The sequence below is a fragment of the Bos grunniens genome, chromosome 1, assembly GCF_055505025.1.
Source record: "Bos grunniens cultivar Pamir isolate PY7600 chromosome 1, Bosgru_T2T1.0, whole genome shotgun sequence".
Classification (NCBI taxonomy): domain Eukaryota; kingdom Metazoa; phylum Chordata; class Mammalia; order Artiodactyla; family Bovidae; genus Bos; species Bos grunniens.
The window spans coordinates 101,243,634-101,267,162 of NC_141165.1; the positions used below are offsets into that span (position 1 = coordinate 101,243,634).

Consider the following 23,529-nt stretch of genomic DNA (forward strand, 5'->3'; position numbering starts at 1 on the left):
GAGAAGGCTGTTGGAACCTTCAACCTATAAGTGACCCAACAAGTGCTCAGGTGATAAACTGGACACGTGACTGGTGTCTCAAGGCCGGGGGGTGGGGGGTGGGGGGGCAGGGCTGCAGCTTTACAGAACTGAGAACATGACACCATCTCCAGGCACACAGTGTCAGAATCCAGTCAGACTGTAGGACACTCAGCTGATGTCAGAGAACTGCTTCGTGGTGTGAGGAAAAAACCCACACGTTGTAAACGGGTATAGAATCATAAGCCCAGACTGCTCATGCACGGAACTGTGACCAAATACACAGCTTTGTTTTAAGCTACTAATTTCTGGCTTGGATTCTTATCCAGTAATGGATAACCAAAACACAAGGTAAAAGGACCTGGTGAGGCAAACTCCTGACACAAAATAAAAACGAAGCTCAGAAAACTAGTCACCGCACCTCCCATTTTTGTTACATCCAGTTGCCTTCTTTTCATTCATATTTTCTTCCTTGGCACTTCTGCAACTTTTAAGATGTCTAATAACCCTTTTTGGAGATGTCTCCGTAATTTCCTTCACAGCTTTCCTGGGTGCTACACAATCTCCTCCTTCTCCATCACCTTTTCCAGTTTCTTTTCCTCTAGACTCTCAGCATCCCAGTTCTTGACTCTGTTCTTATCTCCCACTCACTCAGGTAGCTTTCTCCTGAGAATAGTCTCCTCTATTCTGATGACATGCCAGTGTTTAACTATTGCCTTGATCTCTATATACCATTAGTTTTCAATAAGTACCTGCAATATGGTTTTTACATGGTTTCATATGGAGAAAAATACACACACTGACTGTGAATCTCAGACTTACATTTGACAAAACCAAAAACATCTGAAAATCTATTTGTTATTTTCAGTCACTAGGTTGGATCCAACCCTTTGCAACTTTTAAAGGGTTCTGATTTCAAGAGACAATTTCCCACCTGACTGTGAAAATCTGCTGTATTATATTGGGGTCAAAATATTTCCCCTCCTAAATGAAGATGACAAAAAAAAGCCAGTAGGAGTTCAACTCTTATCGTACACCCAAAGACACGAGATGAATGAAAGATTCAAGTATTAAATACTCACATGTCACTGCGGCTTAAATACCTTTCTTCAATTTTCACTTAGGCATTCAAAGATGCTTCTGGCAGTTCCAAATAGGAATCCACATGTAGCTCTGGGCTTCAAAGAATGAAACAAAACAATAATATCAATTTCATAAGTCCTCAGAGTGAAAACAACTGAGAATGTAGCCTTTTTCTGGCTGTTGTGTGTTCCAATCCCTGCTGGCCAATTAAGTTCTTTCAAAGCCCCAGCAAGGGCTTGAAGGTTAATTAAAATGTGTGATTTAGGGAAAAAGAGAAAAACCAAACTGAGGATGCTGTAAAGGCACACACTCTACCAGCTGCTTTGGAAGCGACATTTAATTAACTAGCAGTGAAGCGAGGCGCCTGCACCGTCCATCTCTGCACAGACACCGTGGCTGCAGGGGCCAAGGTCTCAGAAGGTGATGTTTGCAAAGACAGCAGACAGGACGTCTCTCCATTCCCCACCCCCACTCTGTCCCCTCCTCTTATAGACAGGGATCCTGCTTTTTATTGTCTTTATTATCAAGACTCCTTCCCACAAATTGTGTAAGACTCCCTCCCACAAATCTTTCCCCACTGACTCTCCTCTAAAGCCCCACAGAGAAGATTTTCTCATCTCTTCTGTTCTCCCCTCTACACACAGCTTGCCCGTCTATTTTCTGCTCTTCAGAGTGGCAACTACTTGGTTAATTAACTAATGGCTTGTTAGTATGTTAATCTGCTCTGGAAACACATACATCTTAAATGAAGAACGCATAGGGCTTGAAAGACTATCACTGGAAAGGGGTGGCCAGCCTCAGAGGCACCCCCAGTGACCTCTGCCTCTTGGTATGCACACCCATGTGTAATCCCCTCCCACATTTTACCAGGGTTGGTCTGGGTGATCAGTAACATATAACCATAGTAATACTATGTCATTTCCAAAAGTAGGTTATTAAAAAAAGAAAAACTTCCATCTTAGGTTTTGTCTCTCTTACTAGTTCCTTAGTAGGAGCCCTATGGAGAGGCCTTCACGGCAAGGAAGTGAAGAGTCACATGAGTGAGCTTGGCAGTGGTCCCTTCAGCCCCAGTGAAGCCTCAGAGACTGCAGGCTTTATGGATTGCTTGGCTGTGACCTCATGAGAGATATTGGTCTAGAGCCACCCAGCTAAGTTGCTCCCAGATTCTAACCCAGATTCCTAACCCACAGAAACTGCGCCATACCCCATGGACTCTAGCCCATTAGACTCCTCTTTCCATGGAATTTTCCAAGCAAGAACTCTAGAGTGGGGTGCATTTCCTACTCCAGGGGATCTTCCTGATCCAGGGATCAAACCCACATCTCTTTTTGTCTCCTGCTTTGGCAGACGGGTTCTTTACCACTAGCGCCATCTGGGAAGCCCCAGAAGGAACTTTAAAACAGTAAAGGCCACAGTTAACATCATGGTAAAAACTGGAAGCTTTTCCACCAAGTTCAGCAGCAAGCTAAGGATGTGTAGTCTCACTACTTCTATTCAATATGGTACAGGAAGTCCTAGCCACCACAATCAGTCAAGAAAAAGAAATAAAAGGAGTTCAAATTGGAAAAGAAAAAGTAAAGTTATCTCTGTTTACAGATAACATGATCCTGTATATAGATAACTTTAGACTCCATACACACACACACACACACACACATATACACGCACAAATGTATTAGAACTAATAAATTAATTCAGTAGAATTTTAAGATACAAAATTAATATAACAGGTGCATTTCTATGACTTTCAAGCATGATCAATGAGTGGCAGTGGGTTACTTTGATTAGTGGAAGGTGTCACTGGATTGAACCTCAGATAAAGAAAGGCTGCCTCCCACCTATGGTATTTTATAACTGGTATTGGGTGCAGGTCTTATTTTTGGTGGAGAGGTGCAGGTGTTTTAAATAAAGCATTGGGTGATAGAAAGAACATGGACTTTAGAGTCAGGCAGAACCGAGTTTAAGTTCTCTTCCCAGTACTCCATAGTTTCTGACTGTGAGAAAGTCATTTTGCCTCCTTCGCTTCTCATCTGTAAAATGAGACTATTAATATTTACTCACAGACTTGTCAAAATGAGATGATATGGTGTATATGAATATAGAATGCTTAAAATTTAGTAGAGTTCCATAAAATTTTGCTGTGAATGGTGGCAATAGGAGGATAAGTAGTAACAGTAAAATCAAAAGTATTTATCAAGCACTCAAACCTTATGTAAGAATTCTTCCCTCTGAATGCCCAGACTTTTGAAGACACTACTCCTTTCTCAAATTTCTCAGAAGCTCTAAACAGAAGAGAGGGTGTGAGTATGTCAGTGTAGAGAGGGGGACATGGGTAACAAATACATCTACTCCCCATGGTGCTCTTGAATTTGGCCAAAGCCATGGTAGCTTCCATGGTTTGTGACTAAGAAGCAATATGGTAGGGTTGAAAATGCATGTTTTGGCACCAGATGCCTCTGGGTTCTAATGTATTCTCTGCAGCTTACCAGTGGTGTCATGTGGGTAATTTCTCTGAGCCCTGGATCACTCATCTATAGAATGGGAATGATGTCTAGCTCATTAGCTTATTGGAAGTGAGATAATATACATAGGTCTCCAAACACAGTTCCAGGAATCAGGAGAATGTTCACCAAATACTAATGTCCCTTCTTTCCAGTCTCTCATCTGAATCATTCAGAGTAACTCTAATAACTCCCAGGGATTTCAAAAGAACTCCAGGGTCTATTGCACGAGTCAAGACAAATGAGGGGTGTATTATAACTCTTATGAATGTGCAATCACTTTTCAAGAAAGAGGAAATCAATCAATGTATGCCTTAAAATTTCATGCTATTTTTTTCCACCTCCAGATAATATTTAAAATACACATGATTCAAGTAAATTTACAAAATTATTCAAACCACAGATGAAGCATATATGAATATTTAACTATTATTGATAGACCAAGAACTAGCTCTATGAAAAAGATTTCAAGATGAAAGGGGACTTAGAGCACATGCAGGCTAAGTGCACACTCCACAGGGAAGTCCCACCTAGAACACCTGTTAGAGACAGAACAGTACTGGAATACCTGGATTCAAACACCAGCTCTGCCACTCATTAGCTGTGTGACTGTGGGCAACAAACTCTCTGAGCCTCAGTCTCCTAATCTCTAAAATGGGAATAATTGTAATACTTGACTTTTAGGGTTATTGTGAGAATTAATTATATCTATTGATACATAATATCACTGTTGATACATATATCAACAGTGGGCTGCCCTGGTGATTCAGATGGTAAAGAATCTTCCTGTAATACAGGAGACTCGAGTTTGATCCCTGAGTTGGGAAGATCCCCTGGAAAAGGGAATAGCTACCCAATCCAGTATTCTTGCCTAAAGAAGTCCATGGACAGAGGAGCCTGGTGGGCTGTAGTCCCATGGGGTCGCAAAGAGTCGGACACAATTAAGTGACTAACACTTTCATACCAACAGTGCCTATTTATACTAATACCTGGTAATGACTAAATATAAGTGGTCATTGCCAGTTTCAAGCAGCTATTGAGCTCTAGCTTGAACTTCAGGAAAACTCAGGAAACTTAGCCCCTGATAAGGCAGACCTTCCACTGTTTGATAGCATTGGTTCCATGTTCTGGGACAGAATAAAGCAAGGCTACTCTATCCAGACAGGCCAGCCCCCTGATACTCAGGGGCAGCTAGGGCCATGCTCTGCACTGTGTCTCCTGTCATGAAGGATTTCCAGACCAGCCAGTACCTGGGTATCCTCCTATAACTGCCCTCAGTTCATCAGTAATCTTTCTGGAGTGTGTCATGTAGAATTAACTCAGTACTACAGACTCTTGAGAGTCCCTTGGACTGCAAGGAGATGCAACCAGTCCATTCTGAAGGAGATCAGCCCTGGGATTTCTTTGGAAGGAATGATGCTGAAGCTGAAACTCCAGTACTTTGGCCACCTCACGCAAAGAGTTGACTCATTGGAAAAGACTCTGATGCTGGGAGGGATTGGGGGCAGGAGGAGAAGGGGATGACAGAGGATGAGATGGCTGGATGGCATCACTGACTTGATGGATGTGAGTCTGAGTGAACTCCGGGAGTTGGTGATGGACAGGGAGGCCTGGTGTGCTGCAATTCATGGGGTCACAGAGTTAGACACAACTGAGCGACTGAACTGAACTGAACAGATATGATTAGCATCAATTAAATGGGACTAAGATTTCCATTAACAAAGACTAACTCTGTACCTTTACTAAGACAGAATCACATTATGCTAGGGTTTTTTGTCTGTTTATTTTTGTTGTAGAATTATAAGATAAAGCTTGTGCTCCGTGTTCAGTTGCTTCAGTCATGTCCAACTGTTTGTGGCCCATGGACTGTAGCCGACCAGGGTCCTCTGTCCATGGAATTTTTCAGGCAAGAATACTGGAGTGGGTTTTTTCATTTCCTTCTCCAGGGGATCTTCCTGACCCCGGGATTGAACCTGCGTCTCTTGCCTCTCCTACATTGGCAAGCGGATTCTTTACCACTAGTGCCACCTGAGAAGCCCCAAATCAAGCTTGTTTAGTAGTGAATATGGGTCTTTATCTCCTGGATTTTACCTTATTACTGTGATTCCGGTATTATAGCTATTCTATTCTAGTACTAGCACTTTGAATTTTTTCTGTTTTTCCCACTTTTGTGTCAGCTACAAAGCTACAAATCAACAAGGAGCCTTCATCCAAGTCATGTAGAAAAGGGTTTTTTCTTATACAGCTGCTAGTAAGCAAGGAGCACTCCCCTGTCTCAGTGTGTGAAACAGGGTAATGTGATGGGCATATTTTGGATCCAACATGACCATGGATGGTGTGGCCTCGAGGGATGCAAGCTTTGCAAGAAGACAAAAGCTATTGAGCACAGCAAAATGAGTCTATCAATAGATCATTAAGGAGAGGCCCAGAAGAAGAAAAATCCAGATTAAAATTCACATTGAGCAAGACATGACCAATACTAGACACTCTGGAGAAAAAAAAATTTTTTTGAGAAAGGTAACTGTATTCCTAAACAGGGTAGGAAAATAAGTTATTCAAAAGAGGAAACATTCAGAGACTTCCCTGGTGGTCCAGTGGCTAAGATTCTGCCCTCCCAACGGAGCAGGCCCTGGTTCTATCCCTGGTCAGGAACTAGATTCCACCTTCTGCAACTAAGAGTTTATATGCTGCAATTAAAAAAAGATCTTGAATGCTGCAACGAAAATCAAAGATCCCCATGCTGCAACTAGGACATGCCCAGCCAAATAAATAAATACTTAGAAAGAGGAACTATTCAATAGAAACTTCAGTTAGTTCACAGTACAAGCAGACTCTTTCCTTGAAACTTTGAGGCAAAAGGCTTTCTTAACTCAGTAAAGCCTTTCAGATCACATGATTTACACCTTTCACAAATGCAAGTAACAAATAACTAAGAGATACAAAAGGACACTAACTCCTTAACCTGAGGAATTTGCTTTAGAATTGGGAGAGTGAATGAAAACCTGTAAAAATAACATAGCAATATTAAACAGCAACAAGAAGCTATGGGAAAAAATAAAAGGAAAATGGAAAGTAAACCAAAACATTATTGAGAGCCTACTGTATGCTAAGTGCTTTCCACACATGTTCTCTTTCATTCCTTCCCAAGACTCCTTAGTGTAAATAATCCATCTTTTTTTATAGATGAGAGAAGTAATTTTCTCAAGACTTACAGGTAATCAGAAGCCAAATGTGACTCAAACCAGATTTGCCAGACTAAACTACGCTCCCTCAGTGCAACACTTTGCCTCCTTGGGTTTTAGTCTATTTTGGAGAATGTAGACATATACAAATTGAAGAAAACAAATTATGCCAGTGATCACTGAGTCGATCATTGACAATATTGATAACTTTTGTAGCATGGATTAGAACTTGTTTTGAAGTTCAAAAGCAAAGAAAACCTAAGAAATCTAGAGATGTCAGAGTAGGTGGCTTCATAGAAAGGTTGAATAACTGAGTTCTATACTCACTTAAAGGGTGAGTGTAGAACTTGAGTGGTTGTGGGGAGAGGGTAAGGACAACAGAAGACATGGTAGGAAGATAAGGAGAGCCATTTCTTAAGAAAACGTGTTAGGACCTAGTGTGGCACATGACATGGAGTGTGAAGGACAGAGAAGGGAAAATGACAAGTGCAAAGTATAAGGGTGGTCCCACTGACAAGGGTCAAAAGAAAGTAAAGAGAAAAGGTGTTTTAGGTGAAAGAAGATAAATTCTTCTCAGAATTGCTGAATTTAAGATGACAGGGAAGCACACAAACTAAACTCTGAGTAGAGGAAACAGACTGAAACTAGTGAGAAAATGGGGCTTGAAATGCATATCTGAAGGGTACTTTACCACTGAGGTGATAATTGCATTTAAAGACATTATTAATGAAGACCAGACCATAGTGCAAGCAACAAGGGAATTGCTGAAAATCCACAGTTACACACAGAGGATCCAGTGAAAGGTCACTGGAGTTCAGAACAGTATAGAGTCACAAAAGCCAGAGTGGAAGAGAGTCTCAGGCATGGCACCCTGAATGACTGGCTTCAATTCCCTGCATGCAGCCTCATTAGAAGCAAATGTACCATTCCTGCCCATGGCTTTGGGTTTACCCAAATGACTTGTTCTGAGCAACAGTGGGAAAAAGTGACACGGTTCCAGCTCCAAGACTCTAAGAAGCTTTCCATGTTTCCACTTAGCTTCCTGTGTCTCTACCATTACCGTGAGAAGAACAGGCCCCAGCTTGCTCACTGATTATGGGAAGAGGATAGGAGAAACGTGGGAAAGAGCCTCCCTGGCTGAACCTAAGTGTACAGCAGGGCTATGCCAGCAGCCATAGCCCGAAGCAAGAGACACCAGCCAAAGCCATCCTTTATCAGACAAACGCCTAACAACCTGCAAACCTGTATGAGCAATAACATCTGATGGTTGTTTTAGATCAATGAATTTGGGGTTGGTTTGTTATGCAGCTATGGCTAAGCATCAGGATTGCTGACCTGAGAAAATATGTCAGAGATGATAAAGAGAAAAGGACTACTGAGCCTGGAAACAGGGCAGCCCATAGAGATTTTTAAGAATAAATGATGTTGTAGTTTGTAGTATTTCTCTGAATATGAAACACAATTGCAGTAGGCTGGCAGTGTATGAAGACTAGCTTTTGAGAGGGACAGGGAGCTGAATCTGAATATATCATCAGATTCTGAACATATTGCCGGCTGAATACAAATTGTTGTTGCAGGCTGGATTACCTGATGACAGAGCTTTCTTAATAAGCTCTCTTGAATAAAAAGTGTATGTTCTCCTGAATCAGTGCTGTAGGTATAGAATTATTTAGACATGCAGAAATGTTATCATTTAAGAGCATATGGTCTGAAATGACTCTAAAGGAATATCCTGTGATGTGCAATGAAAACTGGTGTGACTCTCAAAAAAAAAAAAAAAAAATGATGTTTCAGGAAAACCACAAGTCCCAAAACTAGATTTCAAGGGATAAATAACAGTGGGAAGAAGCAGGAAATGTACTCATAAGTAGAGATCACTTAGCTGAGAAGATTTAAGGTTAAAATAAAAAGAATAACTATTAGCAAGATGCTCAAATGTCATATCCCAAAGTGACTTGTGCACATCTGGAAGCACAGGGAAGGAATTCATGGAGGTGGGGGGGTGGGGGGGTAAGAAGGCTGATGATTGTGGAGGATGAGAGCCTCATTGTAGAAGGAAGGGTGCCCAGAAATCAGAGGGAATGGTGTGCAGCACAGAGTGTAAAATGATTCTGCACTCTCCAAGGTGACACGATGAAGGAACTGAAGTCAGGTTCTGAATCAATAGACCACAGATGGGAGGAGTATTTTTTCAGTGAAATTCTTAGATTGTAACTTGATAGCAATGATGAGGGTGTGAAAAAGTATTGCACACTTGCTTGTGTTTTCTTTACATTGAATAGGATTCTGTAGAGTCAAATATCTAACCAAGAGATACATCCAAAGACTTCTTCAGTTTCTGAAGAGAAAGAGTTTGACACTACATAAAATTCAAGTCTATGGCTTTGAGTGTCTTTAGGTGCTTCTAAGTGACCAATCATGATGTCAAATGGGGAAGTGGAAGTTCACGGGATCACTATGTGAGGAGGGAAGCATGTTGTCTTGGAGAGAAGTATGATGCACTGATGCTCCAAGATGTCACTGAATCATTCTAGGCTAACGAGAGTGCTACTATCTTCGTGTTCCTATGACCCAGGAGGTCATGAGATTTCCTTTCACTGGCCTGACTTCCCAATTTCCAGCCAAATAAATGAATGTCTCTGTCTGAAGGCCTTTCAAAATGACATAATAGGGCTACAAAAAAAGGCCTGAGAGCAATTCATGGATGAGGATGGTTCTATTTTTGAACACTAATTTGCAGCGGTGTGCCCCAAACTAGCTGAGACTGATATGTCAGAGCCACCTGAGTGAGCAAAATGGAATAGGATCTATTCCTGGCAGGGCAGCTGTTGACTCGCCAGGAGAGGTAGTGAGCACCCCAGCAACTGTGCCATCACTGCATGCTGTCCTGCCTCATTTCTGCTCTAATGGTGAGTCAGGATGATATTTACTCTGCCTGCTCTGACCCCAGTGGAGTGTCATCAAGGCCGCCCTTCCCTCCCAGGCTGTGTCTGGACTGTCAGGGAAACTCTGAGGCCTGCATACTCGGAGCCACTGGCCTACTGGCTGCAGGCACACCAGAAAGCAACCAAAGCCAAGGTTATTTCAGGGCACCTGTCAGCGGGTAGGATCACCGGCGGGAAAGGATTAGTACAAGAGGGTGGAGGGAAGCATCTTCTGGGTCTTCCAGTGAAGGAAAAACAAGTGACACTGCACTCTGAGGACAAGGGCACCAGCACCTGGCCTGCTCCCAGACACTCATTCTGGGGCATGTCTGGAAATGCTACGTGAAGCAGGGAAGAAGCAGGCAGGGTGGATCTAGGGACGTTATCCAAGACACTCTCTACTCCCCTAGGTTCAGATTTTAAAGTTGGCCGTTACAGTATGTCAGGAGACTTATGATCAGTGTGATAGACTCTAGCCACCATAAACTCCTCAGTCAGTGAACAAACAAACTGTGCTAGATACTGTTGGTTGAAAATCAGACCCTTCCTACCTGTCTAAGTTCTCCTTTGTACTGCAGGGATGAGAAGCTCAAATCCCACAGTGACTAAGCTCCCTGGCCAGGAGACCCAGTTAGGTTTGGCCAGCATTTTGAGATTTTGAAGACAGAAGAGAAGAGCCAGTTGTTCCCCAAGCGGCAGCTGCAGACCAGGATGTGGGTATCAGCAGATGACAGACACAGTAAGGATTTTGCCCTAGGCTTCCATGCATCCTCCTGGGAGCCATCCGCTTCTCCATGTGAAGTCATGGTGATGGCTTCTTGCGAGCCTGTTCTTCCTGGTTCCTGTGTTGAAATCTTGCTTGCCTTTACTCCCTCAGTCTCCCAACTGAAGGCTCCAGTTATGCCAACTCCATTTCTTCTTATTCAACCTCTTCCTACTTCAGATACCTGGGGAGTCTTCTGTTTTTACCGACAAAACCTGACTCATACACTCATTAGAATCATATATATTCATTCATATACTCATTAGAATCTGCATGCTTCTAATTAAAGAAGGCTTGCACATATTGACATCTCTGGCCTTTTTTGACCCAAACTAAGCAATGGCACCCCACTCCAGTACTCTTGCCGGGAAAATCCCATGGACAGAGGAGCCTGGTGGGCTGCAGTCCATGGGGTCGCTAAGAGTTGGACATGACTGGGTGACTTCACTTTCACTTTTCTCTTTCATGCACTGGAGAAGGAAATGGCAACTCACTCCAGTATTCTTGCCTGGAGAATCCTAGGGACAGTGGAGCCTGGTGGGCTGCCATCTATGGGGTCACATAGAGTCGGACATGACTGAAGCGACTTAGCAGCAGCAGCAGGCCCCAGCAAGCCACACCCTCATCTGAGTTGTAAAACACAGAATGAAGGGAAACTGCTAGCTAGTTTTGAGCATGTGTGGCTTTTATGCTAAGGAGAAAAGAAAACTTGTTTTTAAAACAACAGAACTTTAATAGGTACTCCACCAAAGAAGATATACAGATGGCAAATACGCCTATGAAAAGATGCCTCACATCATATGCCATCAGGAAAACCCAAATTAAAACAAGATACCATCCCACGTATTAGAATGACAAAATTCAGAATCATGATAACACCAAATTGCTGGCAAGGATGCAAAGCAACAGGAACTCTCATTCACTGCAGACGGAAATGCAAAATGATATAACCACTTCAGAAGACAGTGGTCATTTCTTACAAAACCAAACATATGCTCCAGCACTCATACTCTTTAGCATTTACTAGAAGGAGTTGAAAACTCATATCCACATTAAAATATGCATACAGATGTTTAGAGCAGCTTTATTCAAAATTGCCCAAACTTGGAAGCAACCAAGATGTTGTACAGTAGGTGAAATGATAAACTATGAGATATCCAGACAATGAAATTGCTATTAAAAAAGAAATGAGCTACAAAGGCATAGAAAGCCATGGAGGAGCCTTAAAGGCATACTAGTAAGTGAAAGAAGCTAGTGTGAAAATACTAATCTGTATGATTCCAACTATATGACATTCTGGAAAAAGCAAAACTATCAAGACAGTAAAAAGATCAGTGGGTTGCCAGGGGTTGTGGGGAGGGAGGAATGAATGAGCAAAGCAGAAAAACTTTTAGGGCAGTGAAAATACTCTGTATGTACTATAATGGTGGACATACATCTTTGTATACAATTTTTTGAAACCCATAGAATGTACAGAACCAAGAATGAAACTTTATATAAACTATAGACTTTGGAAAATAATGATGCATCAGTATAGGTTCATCAATTGTAAAAATATACCACTCTGGTGGGGCATGCTGATGGTGGAGGGGGGAGCTATGTATGGGTGGGGCCAAGGTGGAAATGGAAACCTCAGAACCTTCTATTCAATACTGCTGTGAACCTAGAACTGCTCTTAAAAATAAAGACTATTAAAGTATAGAGCATAAGAAAACACGGACCCAGGATTCATTCTCTCCCTGAAAGCCATAGTGCACTATGTTTCCCACTGGCCAACTACTCCTCAAATATAACCTATTGACTTCTTGCCTTTGGTCTGTAAACACCATTTGCAACCTGGCTTATAAAACGATTATGAGTTCTACACCAAGCTCTTATTGGAATTTTCTGCAAACTGCAAAATAAGGGCTTAGTCCCCCAGATGATGACAAGATGATGTCGGATTGAACGAGAGGAAAGAGGCCAGATAAATAATAATAACTGAAAGCTAAGAGAGAAAATGCATGTAATTTGGCTGAGATGGTTTCCCTGGGAAGAACAGCCACTAGATACTGGAGAATGTCTCATGGAGGGGGCTCCAGCACAAGGAGACCATGAGAGTTCCCGGGGCTGTGCTCCAGATCCAGCGAGCTGAAGAAGACGTCAAGACAGAGGCTCTCTGTTCCCAGAGGCACTCTTTATTTTTTTCCATCAATTTGTTTATTTGTCTTTATTTTTTGTTTTATTTTAATTGGAGGCTAACTACTTTACAATATTGTATTGGTTTTGCCATACATCAACATGAATCTGCCACGGGTGTACCCATGTTCCCCATCCTGAACCCCCCTCCCACCTCCCTCCCCACACCATCCCTCTGGGTCATCCCAGTGCACCAGCCCCGAGCACCCTGTATCATGCATCAAACCTGGACTGGCGATTCATTTCACATATGATATTATACATGCTTCAATCCCATTCTCCCAAATCATCCCACCCTCTTCCTCTCCCACAGAGTCCAAATGACTGTTCTATACATCTGTGTCTCTTTTGCTGTCTCACATACAGGGTTATCTTTACCATCTTTCTAAATTCCATATATATGTGTTAGTATACTGTATTGGTTTTTTCTTTCTGGCTTACTTCACTCTGTATAATCAGCTCCAGTTTCATCCACCTCACTAGAACTGATTCAAATGTATTCTTTTTAATGGCTGAGTAATACTCCATTGTGTATATGTACCATAGCTTTCTTATCCATTCATCTGCTGATGGACATCTAGGTTGCTTCCACATCCTGGCTATTATAAACAGTGCTGCAATGAACATTGGGGTACATGTGTCTCTTTCAATTCTGGTTTCCTCGGTGTGTATGCCCAGCAGTGGGATTGCTGGGTCATATGGAAGTTCTATTTCCAATTTTTAAAGGAATCTCCACACTGTTCTCCATAGTGGCTGTACTAGTTTGCATTCCATCAACAGTGTAAGAGGGCTCCCTTTTCTCCACACCCTCTCCAGCATTTATTGTTTGTAGACATTTGGCAGAGCTGCACACAAACACCGCACTGAGACAGCTTCATCCAAGCCGGCTGCCAGCACAAACAAACCGCTGAAACCTGAAGGAGATGGTAAAGAAAAGACGAGAAGGGGATAGAGCGGAGCGGGGAGGGAAGGGGGGAAAAAAGGAAAGGGAAAGGAGACGTAGGCTAGCTATCTCAGGTACTACTCGGGGGCTGTGAGGAAGAAAAATCCCCAACAAAACACTGGGAAACAAAAGAGCGAAAATATCTGAATTTCATTAACTAAACTCAGCCAGGACTAACACAAACAGGAATTCCAACCTGACTTCAGAAACACTTTTAACTGAAAGGATGAGAGTGGTTATTACAGATTTTATTTGCTGTTTGGTTCCATAAAATCTTTTCCTTCATAAGCTTCTCACCTAAAGCCTCATTTAGGAAAATATCACATTGTCATTAAAAAAAAATAATCTTTTAGCTCTATGTAGGTATGAAAAATGTACAGCAGAATTCACAGGGCTGTTAACACACCAACATCCTAAATTTTGAAAAGACACTCCTGGCTCTAACAGCTCCCTTTGTCAAGCCCCTCCTCTCCACCCCCAAGCCACCCCCTGCTATATACACACAGTACCCACAGGGCACAGCACACCCCGTCACCGCTCCCATGGCTCTGGGCCTCACATATTTAAACATCCACACACAAGCTTCTTACCCTCAGCTACTTCAGTGGTTGACACACGTCGAATGGGTTGTTCAGTATGGGCACAATCTTGGCCTCAGCTACTGTGTTCATAGCCTGATTTGAGAAGCACCAAAAGCCCTCTGTGGAGAAGTGTGGTCTGCTCATCTTCTAAGTTTCTTGCTTTTCAGGTAGGAGCATGGACCACAGCCTTAGCATCACCTGTTGTTATTTAGTCACTAAGTCGCATCAGACTCTTTTGTAACCCCATGGACTGTAGTGCACCAGGCTCCTCTGTCCATGGGATTTCCCAGGCAAGAATACTGGAGTGGCTTGCCATTCCCTTTTCCTGGGGTTCTTCCCAACCCAGGGATCAAATGTGAGTCTCCTGTATTGCAGGCAGATTCTTTACCATCTGAGCCAGCAGAGAAGCCCTTGTGAACACACCTTATACGCTCTAAATGCAGTCATCCAGATGGAACAGGAATCTGCCTGCAATGCAGGAGACCCTAGTTCAATTCTTGGGTTGGGAAGATTCTCTGGAGAAGAGATAGGCTACCCTATCCAGTATTCTTGGGCTTCCCTTGTGGCTCAGCTGGTAAAGAGTCTGACTGCAATGTGAGAGACTTGGGTTCAGTCCCTGGGTTGGGAAGATCCCCTGGAGAAGGGTACGGCTACCCACTCCAGTACTCTGGCCTGGAGAATTCCAGGGACTGTAGTCTATGGGGTTGCAAAGAGTCGGGCATGACTTTCACTTTTATTTCACTTTCAGATGGAACTCAGTACGTTTGAAGATCACCCGAGTCTGCCATGTATTATGTCAACAACCATGGGTTCTACTTCCCTGTGGTACTTTCCTCTATGACAGTGAGTGTGGACAGGACGCACTGCCACACGCAGCTGTATTTGCTGGCGCAGTTGCGGTCACATGGAACAAGCACAGAATGCGGAGTCAGGATACATAGGGTTGAGGTTTTCACCCACATCTTAGCCGTACGACTAAGTCCAGTTTCACTTTTCAGCCTCAGTTTCCTTTACTGTAAAAATAGTAGCCCTTCTATGTATACCGCAAACAATTGTGAGGATAAGTGAATATAAGGTAAGGTGTAGGTGTAATAAAAGGTGTAAACTATTACATACTACAAATGCTGCAGGTTGTCATCCTTGTATCTACTAAACATAGTATGCCCTCACATAGTTGTTGATTGGGTACTAGGAACATAGATAATTATAGAGCATCCGATTTTGAAATAAATTCCCTATTGATTGCCTCTTCTAGGGCAGAACAATTTTTAAGGTTTGGTGAGCGGGGTTGTACTGTCAGGTATCAAGTATAATATATATAAATGCCCCTCTGATGGAGAACGTGCCCCTGTGTGGACTGTTTATGCAGTGGGAAAAGGCTGGTGAAGGCAAATTCAGATTAGAGCGAAGTTAAGAATATGACTTTGGGGACAGAAGTCGATGTGAGATTATTTGGCCTGCAATTCACTCTATTTTCCTTCTTGAACCCCAGTTTCCCCATCTGTGAAATAAACCACTGCCTGGAACTGTCGTGAGACTTCCAAGAGAAGATGCGTATGGTTAGCACTATAGTTGATCCACAGTCTACCCTCATTAATCTGTAACTGTTTCCATCATTATCTCAGCTCAGCAGAAGCCTGCCTCATCATCCTGGGAGAGGCAGGAGCTTTGGTGAAGTTTTAAAGAGACCTGGCCATTCATCTTGTTTGGGGGGTCTGTGCGGAGGCTGTTGGCAGGTTTGTTTAGCAGGGACAGGCCCTCAGCTGGCACTCTGTTTGATAACTTCAAGCCATCTAGTCACATTCTGCTGGACAGATGCATTATTGCTGAAGAGCAAGAGAAGCAGCTCACAAGATTGATGGCTCTTTCCAGTACGGGCAGCTCCCGTGGGGCTCCCCTCTCAGAGTCTGGCCTCCCAGGGAGAACCTTTCTGCTTCATCGACTTGGGCAGATTGAGTCCTGCCCCATGAGTTCCCATCCCTGACGGGCAGTCTATGAGTTTATGATAGCCAGTGTCATTATTCCAGCTGGGTATTCATAAGAAACCCTATCAGCCCAGCAGATTTCAAATTGCTTTCTATAACTTCTCCTCTTCTGAGAAGCCTTTTCTTGGAATGATGTAACCCCTGGGTGACAGTGGGAACACCGGAGGGGATGGCACAGGGCCAGAGCAGTGACAGCGAGCTGGTGTTTATAGTTGTAACTGACTGTGCCTTGGATGGCAGAGGCCAGAGGACTAACTGTCTGGGTTTATCGGAGACTACGGGGTAGTCTTGGATGCAGAACTTTAGCCAGATTATTGAGAAAGAGAAAGTGTCAGTCAGTCAGTCGTGTCCACCTCTTTGCAACCCTCTGTCCATGGGATTCTCCAGGCAAGAATACTGGAGTGGGCTGCCATTTCCTTCTCCAGGGGATCTTTCCAACCCAGGGATCGAACCTGGGTCTCCTGCACTGCAGGCAGATGCTTTACCATTTGAGCCATCAGGTAAACCCATTTTTAGGAAAACCTCAGGTTTAAACCCTGAAAATGGGTTTAAGGAAAACCTGAAACACCAGAATAACTATTAGATTAGTGAGAAGTCTAGACAATAGATCTCATTCTTGGACCAAAAAGGTAGAGCAGTGCTTCTCAAAATTTAATGTGCGTGGAGTCGCCTGGAGATCTTGATAAAATGAAGGTTCTGATTCAGCAGGTCTGAGGTGGGACCTAATAGTCCTCATGTCTAAGAAGCTCCTGGGTGATGGTGATGCTGTCAATTCTTGGACCACTCCTTAGTGGACCTCTAGGAGGCTTGGGAAAGGCTTGGCTTGGCCACCTGGACACATCTCTTCTCAGACATTATTCTTTGAACTTCAGTTTCCTTGTATGCTCGAACCCTATCCCCCTGCAGATAAAACTCACTGTCCAGGTTACTGATAATTCTGTGTCCCTAATCCCTAATCTTCAGTCTTCCAATGCAGCCCCTCCTACTTATCAACTCTTATCTTTTCCTATTTATGCCAGTGCTCACAGCCTCCAGCAGGGGGCACACAGTCATACTCAACAGATGCCAGTTTCCTCTTCCCACTCCTCATACCTTCATTAGTGCTGATTCTAAGCCTCATTAAAACCCTTCGCCTCCTCAACCTTATCCATTTCATCCATTTCACCCATTCCAATGTAAATGTGGATGATTTGGGCCTGGGTGTGCCTAAGGACATTTAGTCACAAACGTTCCCCTTCTAGCTGCAGACTTTTCAACTATGGTCGGCAGAAATCTAAGATGGTAGAAAGGATTCCTGTCCCTTGGTGTGTGTATATCAGTATACCATCTCCCAGTAATTCAAACAAACACTAATCTAGGTGCTGTTATGAATGGATTTTGCAGATGTATGACTCAATGGACATGAGTTTGAGCAAACTCCAGAAGATGGTGAAGGACAGGGAAGCCTGGCATGCTGCAGTCCATGGGGTCACAAAGAGTCGGACATGACTGAATGACTGAGCAGCAAACAACAAACTAGTTTCCCTAACCTGTTGACTTTTAAGATAGGAAGGTGATTCTTAGCAGGCCAGACCTAATTAGATAAACTCTTCAAAGACTGGACCCTCCTTGGTGTGAGAGATTAGAACTGTGAGAGTGATCCGATATGGGGAAAGATTCTCCATTGTTGGATAGAGGGTGCCATATGACAAGGGATTGACTACAGGGGACTCTAGAAGCTGAGAGTGGGTGACAGTCAGCAAGGGAATAAAGATCTCAGTCCTTCAGTGCAAGGAATAAAATTTGGCCAACCACCTGAATGCACTTATCATCAGATTCTACCCCAAAGCCTCCAAGTAAGAACGTAGACCAGTCAGCACCTTGGTTTAGCTTGTGAAACCATTGAGCAGAGGAGCCAGTTAATCTATGCCTGGACTTGTGGCATAATCATAGAAATTACAGGTGATATATAGCATTGTTTTAAGACACCAAATTTGTGGCAATTTGTTTTGCGACAATAGAAAATGAACACCCTAATATACTCTCTCACATTACAATAGCAGAAGAACAAATGACCACCAGTCCATTTGGCTGAACTTTCTCTTCCCCCAGGAATCGGAGCACACTGGGTCAAAGTATAAGTGAAGTGACAGGCACACAGTATCTAAACGAAATGCTTACTGAAGTTGAGAACATGATTTCTCTCTGATTTCACCCCTCGGCATTATTTTCCTCATTTCCCCTATTCTAGCCACATTGGCCTCTTTGCTTTTCCTCAAATACATCAAGTGTGTATCTGCCTCAGGACCTTTGCACATGCAGATCTCTCTGCCTACAGCACTCTCCTCCAGGTGGCTCCGTGATTCCTTCCCTCCCGTGCTGCAGGTCTCCACTCACATGCCTCCTTATCACTCATGTTTATCATGTGCATGATTCGTCCCCAGTACTATTTAAAATAGCCACAGGGCTTCCCCCGTGGCTCAGTGGTAAAGAACTTGCTGCCAATGCAGGAGATAGAGGAGATGCAGGTTCAATTCCTGGGCTGGGAAGATCCCCTGGGGTCACAAAAGAGTCGGGCACAATTTAGCAACTAAACAACAACGACCACCACCTTTCCTCATCAATACCCACCAACATTCACACACACTCCCCATCCCTACACCCCTGTTTTATCGTTTCTCCCTGCTTTTTTGTCTCTTTCAAGCAGCTATTAACATCTCCGTAATTTATTTCTTTATATCTTGCATCCCTTCACTGGACCATAAATTCTGGGAAAGCAGAGAATTTGCCTATTTGTTCATTCCTACAGTTCCAATGCCAAGCAGATAGCTGACATGTAGTAGGCATCAGGAAATACTTAAAAATAAGTAGCTATTGTAAGTTGTGACATAGCAAAACCTTCTATATAAGAAAATAACCACAATTAGCCAGGTAAATGCACAAATAGACTACAACACATAAAGCATTCTGACTTCAAATACCTTTATAAATTCCTTCTATAATATTTATTACTTTGAGTTTCTGTACCTAAAAATGCATAGGTGTCTATGAACTGTCACATGTATTTGTGGGCACACATTCATACACAGACACATACAAATATGCACACACACAAAGCTTAATAAGGGGTACAAATAGTGTGCACCATAAATGTGTTTTGGGGGGGAGGGAGTTAATTCCCTGTGAACCCTGGAGAGCATGGCACCACTGCTTGAGCACAAAGTACAAGGCTCTTCTCCTGCAAGGACAGTGGTCCTAGTAACCATGTTTCTTCAAATATCCACCTGACCAACTCAGCGTAACTTGATGAAACGACCAAATCTCTGTCATCAAGCAGAAAGACAGAGAAGGCATATTGAGCCTAAAAGGTGTTTTGACTGTTTCACAATGGCCTAACTTTAGTGCTAATGGGTTAATTTCCAGGTTGCACATCCTCACTCCTTAAATTGCACTTAGCGTAACTGATGCCAGGTTAATCACTGTGCCAGCCAAGGGAAGTGTCCACAGGGCAGGAACCACATGCTATTCTACCTGTGTTTAAAAAATGTCACTCCTCTCTGAAGAAACAATGCTGTCTGAAAATAGTACTGAGTCTCAAATGAGACCTTAGAGAAAAAGAAAGCAAGAAGCACAAAGGGGGAAAGAGACAAAATTCACCACTGTCTAAGAATTAAGATGAATATTAAAGTGTTTATTTTTTTCTTCCTTATATCGTTAACTTCTGAAAATAGAATGATGTATATTATTTTATAACTACTGACAATATAGTATTATGTAAAAAATGTATTATATGGAAAGTACTCCCAATTTTAATCGGGACTTGTCTTAGTCTATTTGGGCCACTATAACAGATAACCATAGACTGGGTGGCTTAAAAGCAACAGAAATTTGTTTCTCACAATTCTAATTTTCAAGAATTTCAAGATGAAGGCACTAGCAGAATTGGACTTTGTGAGGATCAGTTTCCCAGTTCAAAACTGGCTTGCTCTCACTGGGTCCTCACACAGTGGGACGGGGGAGTTCTGTGGGTTTTCTATTATAAGGACACTGACCCCATTCATGAGGACTCTGCCCTCTTGAGCCAATCACCCTCAAAGGTCTTACCTCCTAATATCATCACATTGGGGGTAGACTTCAACATATAAATGCTGTAGGGACACAGACATTAGTCTGGGGCAGGACTACAGAGAACTGGAGGGTTCCAATGATGCATGTACTATGCTCAGTCTTGACCAACTCTCTGTGACCCTATGGACTGCAGCCCTCCAGGATTCTCTGTCCAAGGGATTCTCCAGGCAAGAATACTGAAGTGGGTTGCCATGACCTTCTCCAGGGGATCTTCCTGACCCAGGGACAGAATCTATGTCTCTTAGGTCTCTGGCATCGGCAGGCAGGTTCTTTACCACCAGCCATCTGGAAAGTCCCTCCAAGGATGTATACTCAAATGTTAACAGTAGATACCTCTAAACAGTGAGATTAGTGTTAAATCTTATTCCTGCCTCCTCTCTTTTGTATTATTTTCTTAATTTTTGACAGTGAGCATCAGCTACCTTTCTAATTTAAATCCAAGTGGGTTAATTTTCTTAAAATTACTACCATCCTGTGTCTGTAATAACTAAGCATTTTTCTGCTTGCCTTGAAAAGTGAAAGTTAGTCGCACAGTTGCGTCTGACTCTTTGTGATCCCATGGACTGTAGCCCACCGGGTTCTTCTGTCCATGGAATTCTCCAGGCAAGAGTACTGGAGTGGGTTGCCATCTCCTTCTCCAGGGGATCTTCCCAACCCGGGGATCGAACCCAGGTCTCCTGCATTGCAGGCAGATTCTATATCAATTGAGCTACTAGGGAAGCCTTGTTTGCCTTGAGTTCATCTTAAACAGATTCCATCTCAGATTCCTGGCATTATATATATTAAGAAGCGGAAAGGAGAAGGCAATGGCACCCCACTCCAGTACTCTTGCCTGGAAAATCCCATGGACGGAGGAGCCCGGTAGGCTGCAGTCCATTGGGGTCGCTAGGAGTCGGACACGACTGAGCGACTTCACTTTCACTTTTCACTTTCATGCATTGGAGAAGGAAATGGCAACCCACTCCAGTGTTCTTGCCTGGAGAATCCCAGGGACGGGGGAGCCTGGTGGGCTGCCATCTCTGGGGTGGCACAGAGTCGGACACGACTGAAGCGACTTAGAAGCAGCAGGAGCAGCAGCAAAGGTTTTGTCTTGAAGAGGTAAAGAGAGTGCTTTCTGTATGGTGTCACCTCTTAGAAGGAATCTTGGCATTTTGCCTTTCCCTAAGATTTTCCCTTCGCTAGTGGAAGCAGGGGAATTAAGGGGATCTGCTCTCCTGGCCTAACACTCATTTGAATGCAGAGCCGAGTGGCCTTGGAAGTCACCAAGCACCACCCTCTTTCACAGGGGAGGAAACAAGAGTTCCTGAAAGAGGAAAGGGTTTACTCAAGATCACAACATGTTGGTGACATCATAGTAAACCCGGGTCTGGAACTCAGTGAGAACCTGTGTTCTCTCCGCTCTCTACTTACTTACTCCCTATACTCAGATATGGGGTCCTTGAGAATTCTCAGCATAATGCCTTGCATAGACCCCAACAAATGAAGGTTGCAAGAATAGAAAAATTAATTTTACAAGTCTGGAACATTAATGATCAATACTTAACATGGAGGGGAAAAAAAAGAGGTTCTGAAAACAAATGCCAGTTCCTTTTCTTAACTTGACAGAAGAAAAGAAAAAGCAGAGACAAAACTGCCTTAAAAGTAGAACATCCACCTGTGGGCCACCCATGGTGGCAGCAGGTGTCTGGATCTGTCCCCAGAGAGAAAGTTAAGATGACTCTGGAGATGGAAACGCATAGGGAGGCCTGCACACTTCCGTCTTTGGGTTTAAGAGGTCCCAAGACCTCAGGAGAAAATGTAAAAATGTATACCTCTTCCTGATGGGGAAAGAGAAAGCCTCACCCAGCGGCCGCAAGGGAGTTCTGGTAAGTGATTGATCGAGAAGCCTCCAAAACCCAACGGGACATCCCTCAGCTCAGCAAAACCGATGTGGCCCACACTTGACAAACTTCAGGTATTAAAGGGAGGTTTAAATGCACCCTGGAGGCAGCAAAAGGAACAAAAAGAACATTTAGTCCCCAGAGTAAGGACAGTTTTAGAAGCGAAGAGAACATTTTCAGGATTTAGTACGGCTTACCAATAACGATGCACAGGCTTCTCCAATGACAGGCGGCACATAAAATGCAGGGCTTGCTTTTCTTCTGTCATTCTCCTGTCATTTGAACCAGCTAGATTCTCCTAAGTAGCTTGGCTTACTCTGAGAGGCACAGTCATTTCATACGACTCAGTAAACCACACCACTCTCAGAACGGCAGCTGCCAGAGTTGATGGAAATTTCTCTATCATCTCCATTTTGAGGGTTTCTAATGCTAATTTTCATATTTTCCCATCTAGAGATGCTTTCTGTGAAGATTCCAAATTGTCTCTTTTAAAAAAATTTTTACTTATGTATTCATTTTTCGCTGTGCAGGGTCTTCGTTGCTGTGGGCTTTCTCTAGTTGCAGTGAGCAAGCGCGGTGCACAAGCTTCTCGTTGCAGTGGCTTCTCGTTGTGGAGCGTGGGCTCTAAAGCACAGGCTTCAACAGTTGTGGCACATGTGCTTAGCTGCTCCACGGTATACAGGATCCTTCCAGACCAGGGCCTGAACCCGTGTCTCCTGCTTTGGCAGGCAGATTATTTACCATTGAGCCACCAGAGAAGTCCTCCTGATTGTCTTTTCAACCTCAATCTTTGGTTCAGGTGAACCGTAATGCAAACATGATAACCATGGTATGCCAGGCATCCCTTCTTAGAATGTTTTCTCACCCAATTATAAGATTAGGGATTCAAACTGTCTTGATGGGGTGAGAAAACAACAGGTCAGTGAAGATAAGACTGCTGCATTGCTGTCCTGTGTATCGTGAGGTGGGGGGCAATGGGCAAAGATATGCATACAGCTCTCAGGGAGCTTCAATTTACTCAGATGTTCCCCTTATTGGAAGATAATCTCCACTTTTTTTCATTTACTAAAATCATTAACTATCAACTAGAGTTAGTTGGTAAAAACATGGCTTTCCAGAAGGAGTTGTCCAGCCTGAAAGGAAATTTATCACGGGCTCTCAGCTTTAGAAAAGAGGCTTCCATACAGAAGTTCCTTAATATGCATTCATTTATTTATTACTAAATAAACTGTGGAAGGCAGAATAATGACCTCCTTAAAGATGCCTATGTTCTAATCCCTGGGGCTTGTAAAAATGTCACCTTACATAGCAAAAAGGACTTTGCAGGTGTGATTAAGTTAAGGATCTTGTGATGGGGAAATTACTCTCTTTTCTCATAGGTACA

The 23,529-nt window shown here is 43.2% G+C and overlaps 1 protein-coding gene across 1 annotated transcript in view; it reads right to left on the bottom strand.

Annotated features, from left to right (window-relative positions):
* The window catches only part of NECTIN3 (nectin cell adhesion molecule 3), a 240,734-nt gene that overhangs the window by 42,498 nt on the left and 174,707 nt on the right, over positions 1-23,529 (bottom strand). Inside the window, exon 8 of the mRNA XM_086407331.1 lies at positions 1,101-1,196. Coding sequence (XP_086263457.1) covers positions 1,128-1,196 — 69 coding nt within the window. The 3' untranslated portion in view covers positions 1,101-1,127. The remainder of the gene's footprint in view (positions 1-1,100; positions 1,197-23,529) is intronic.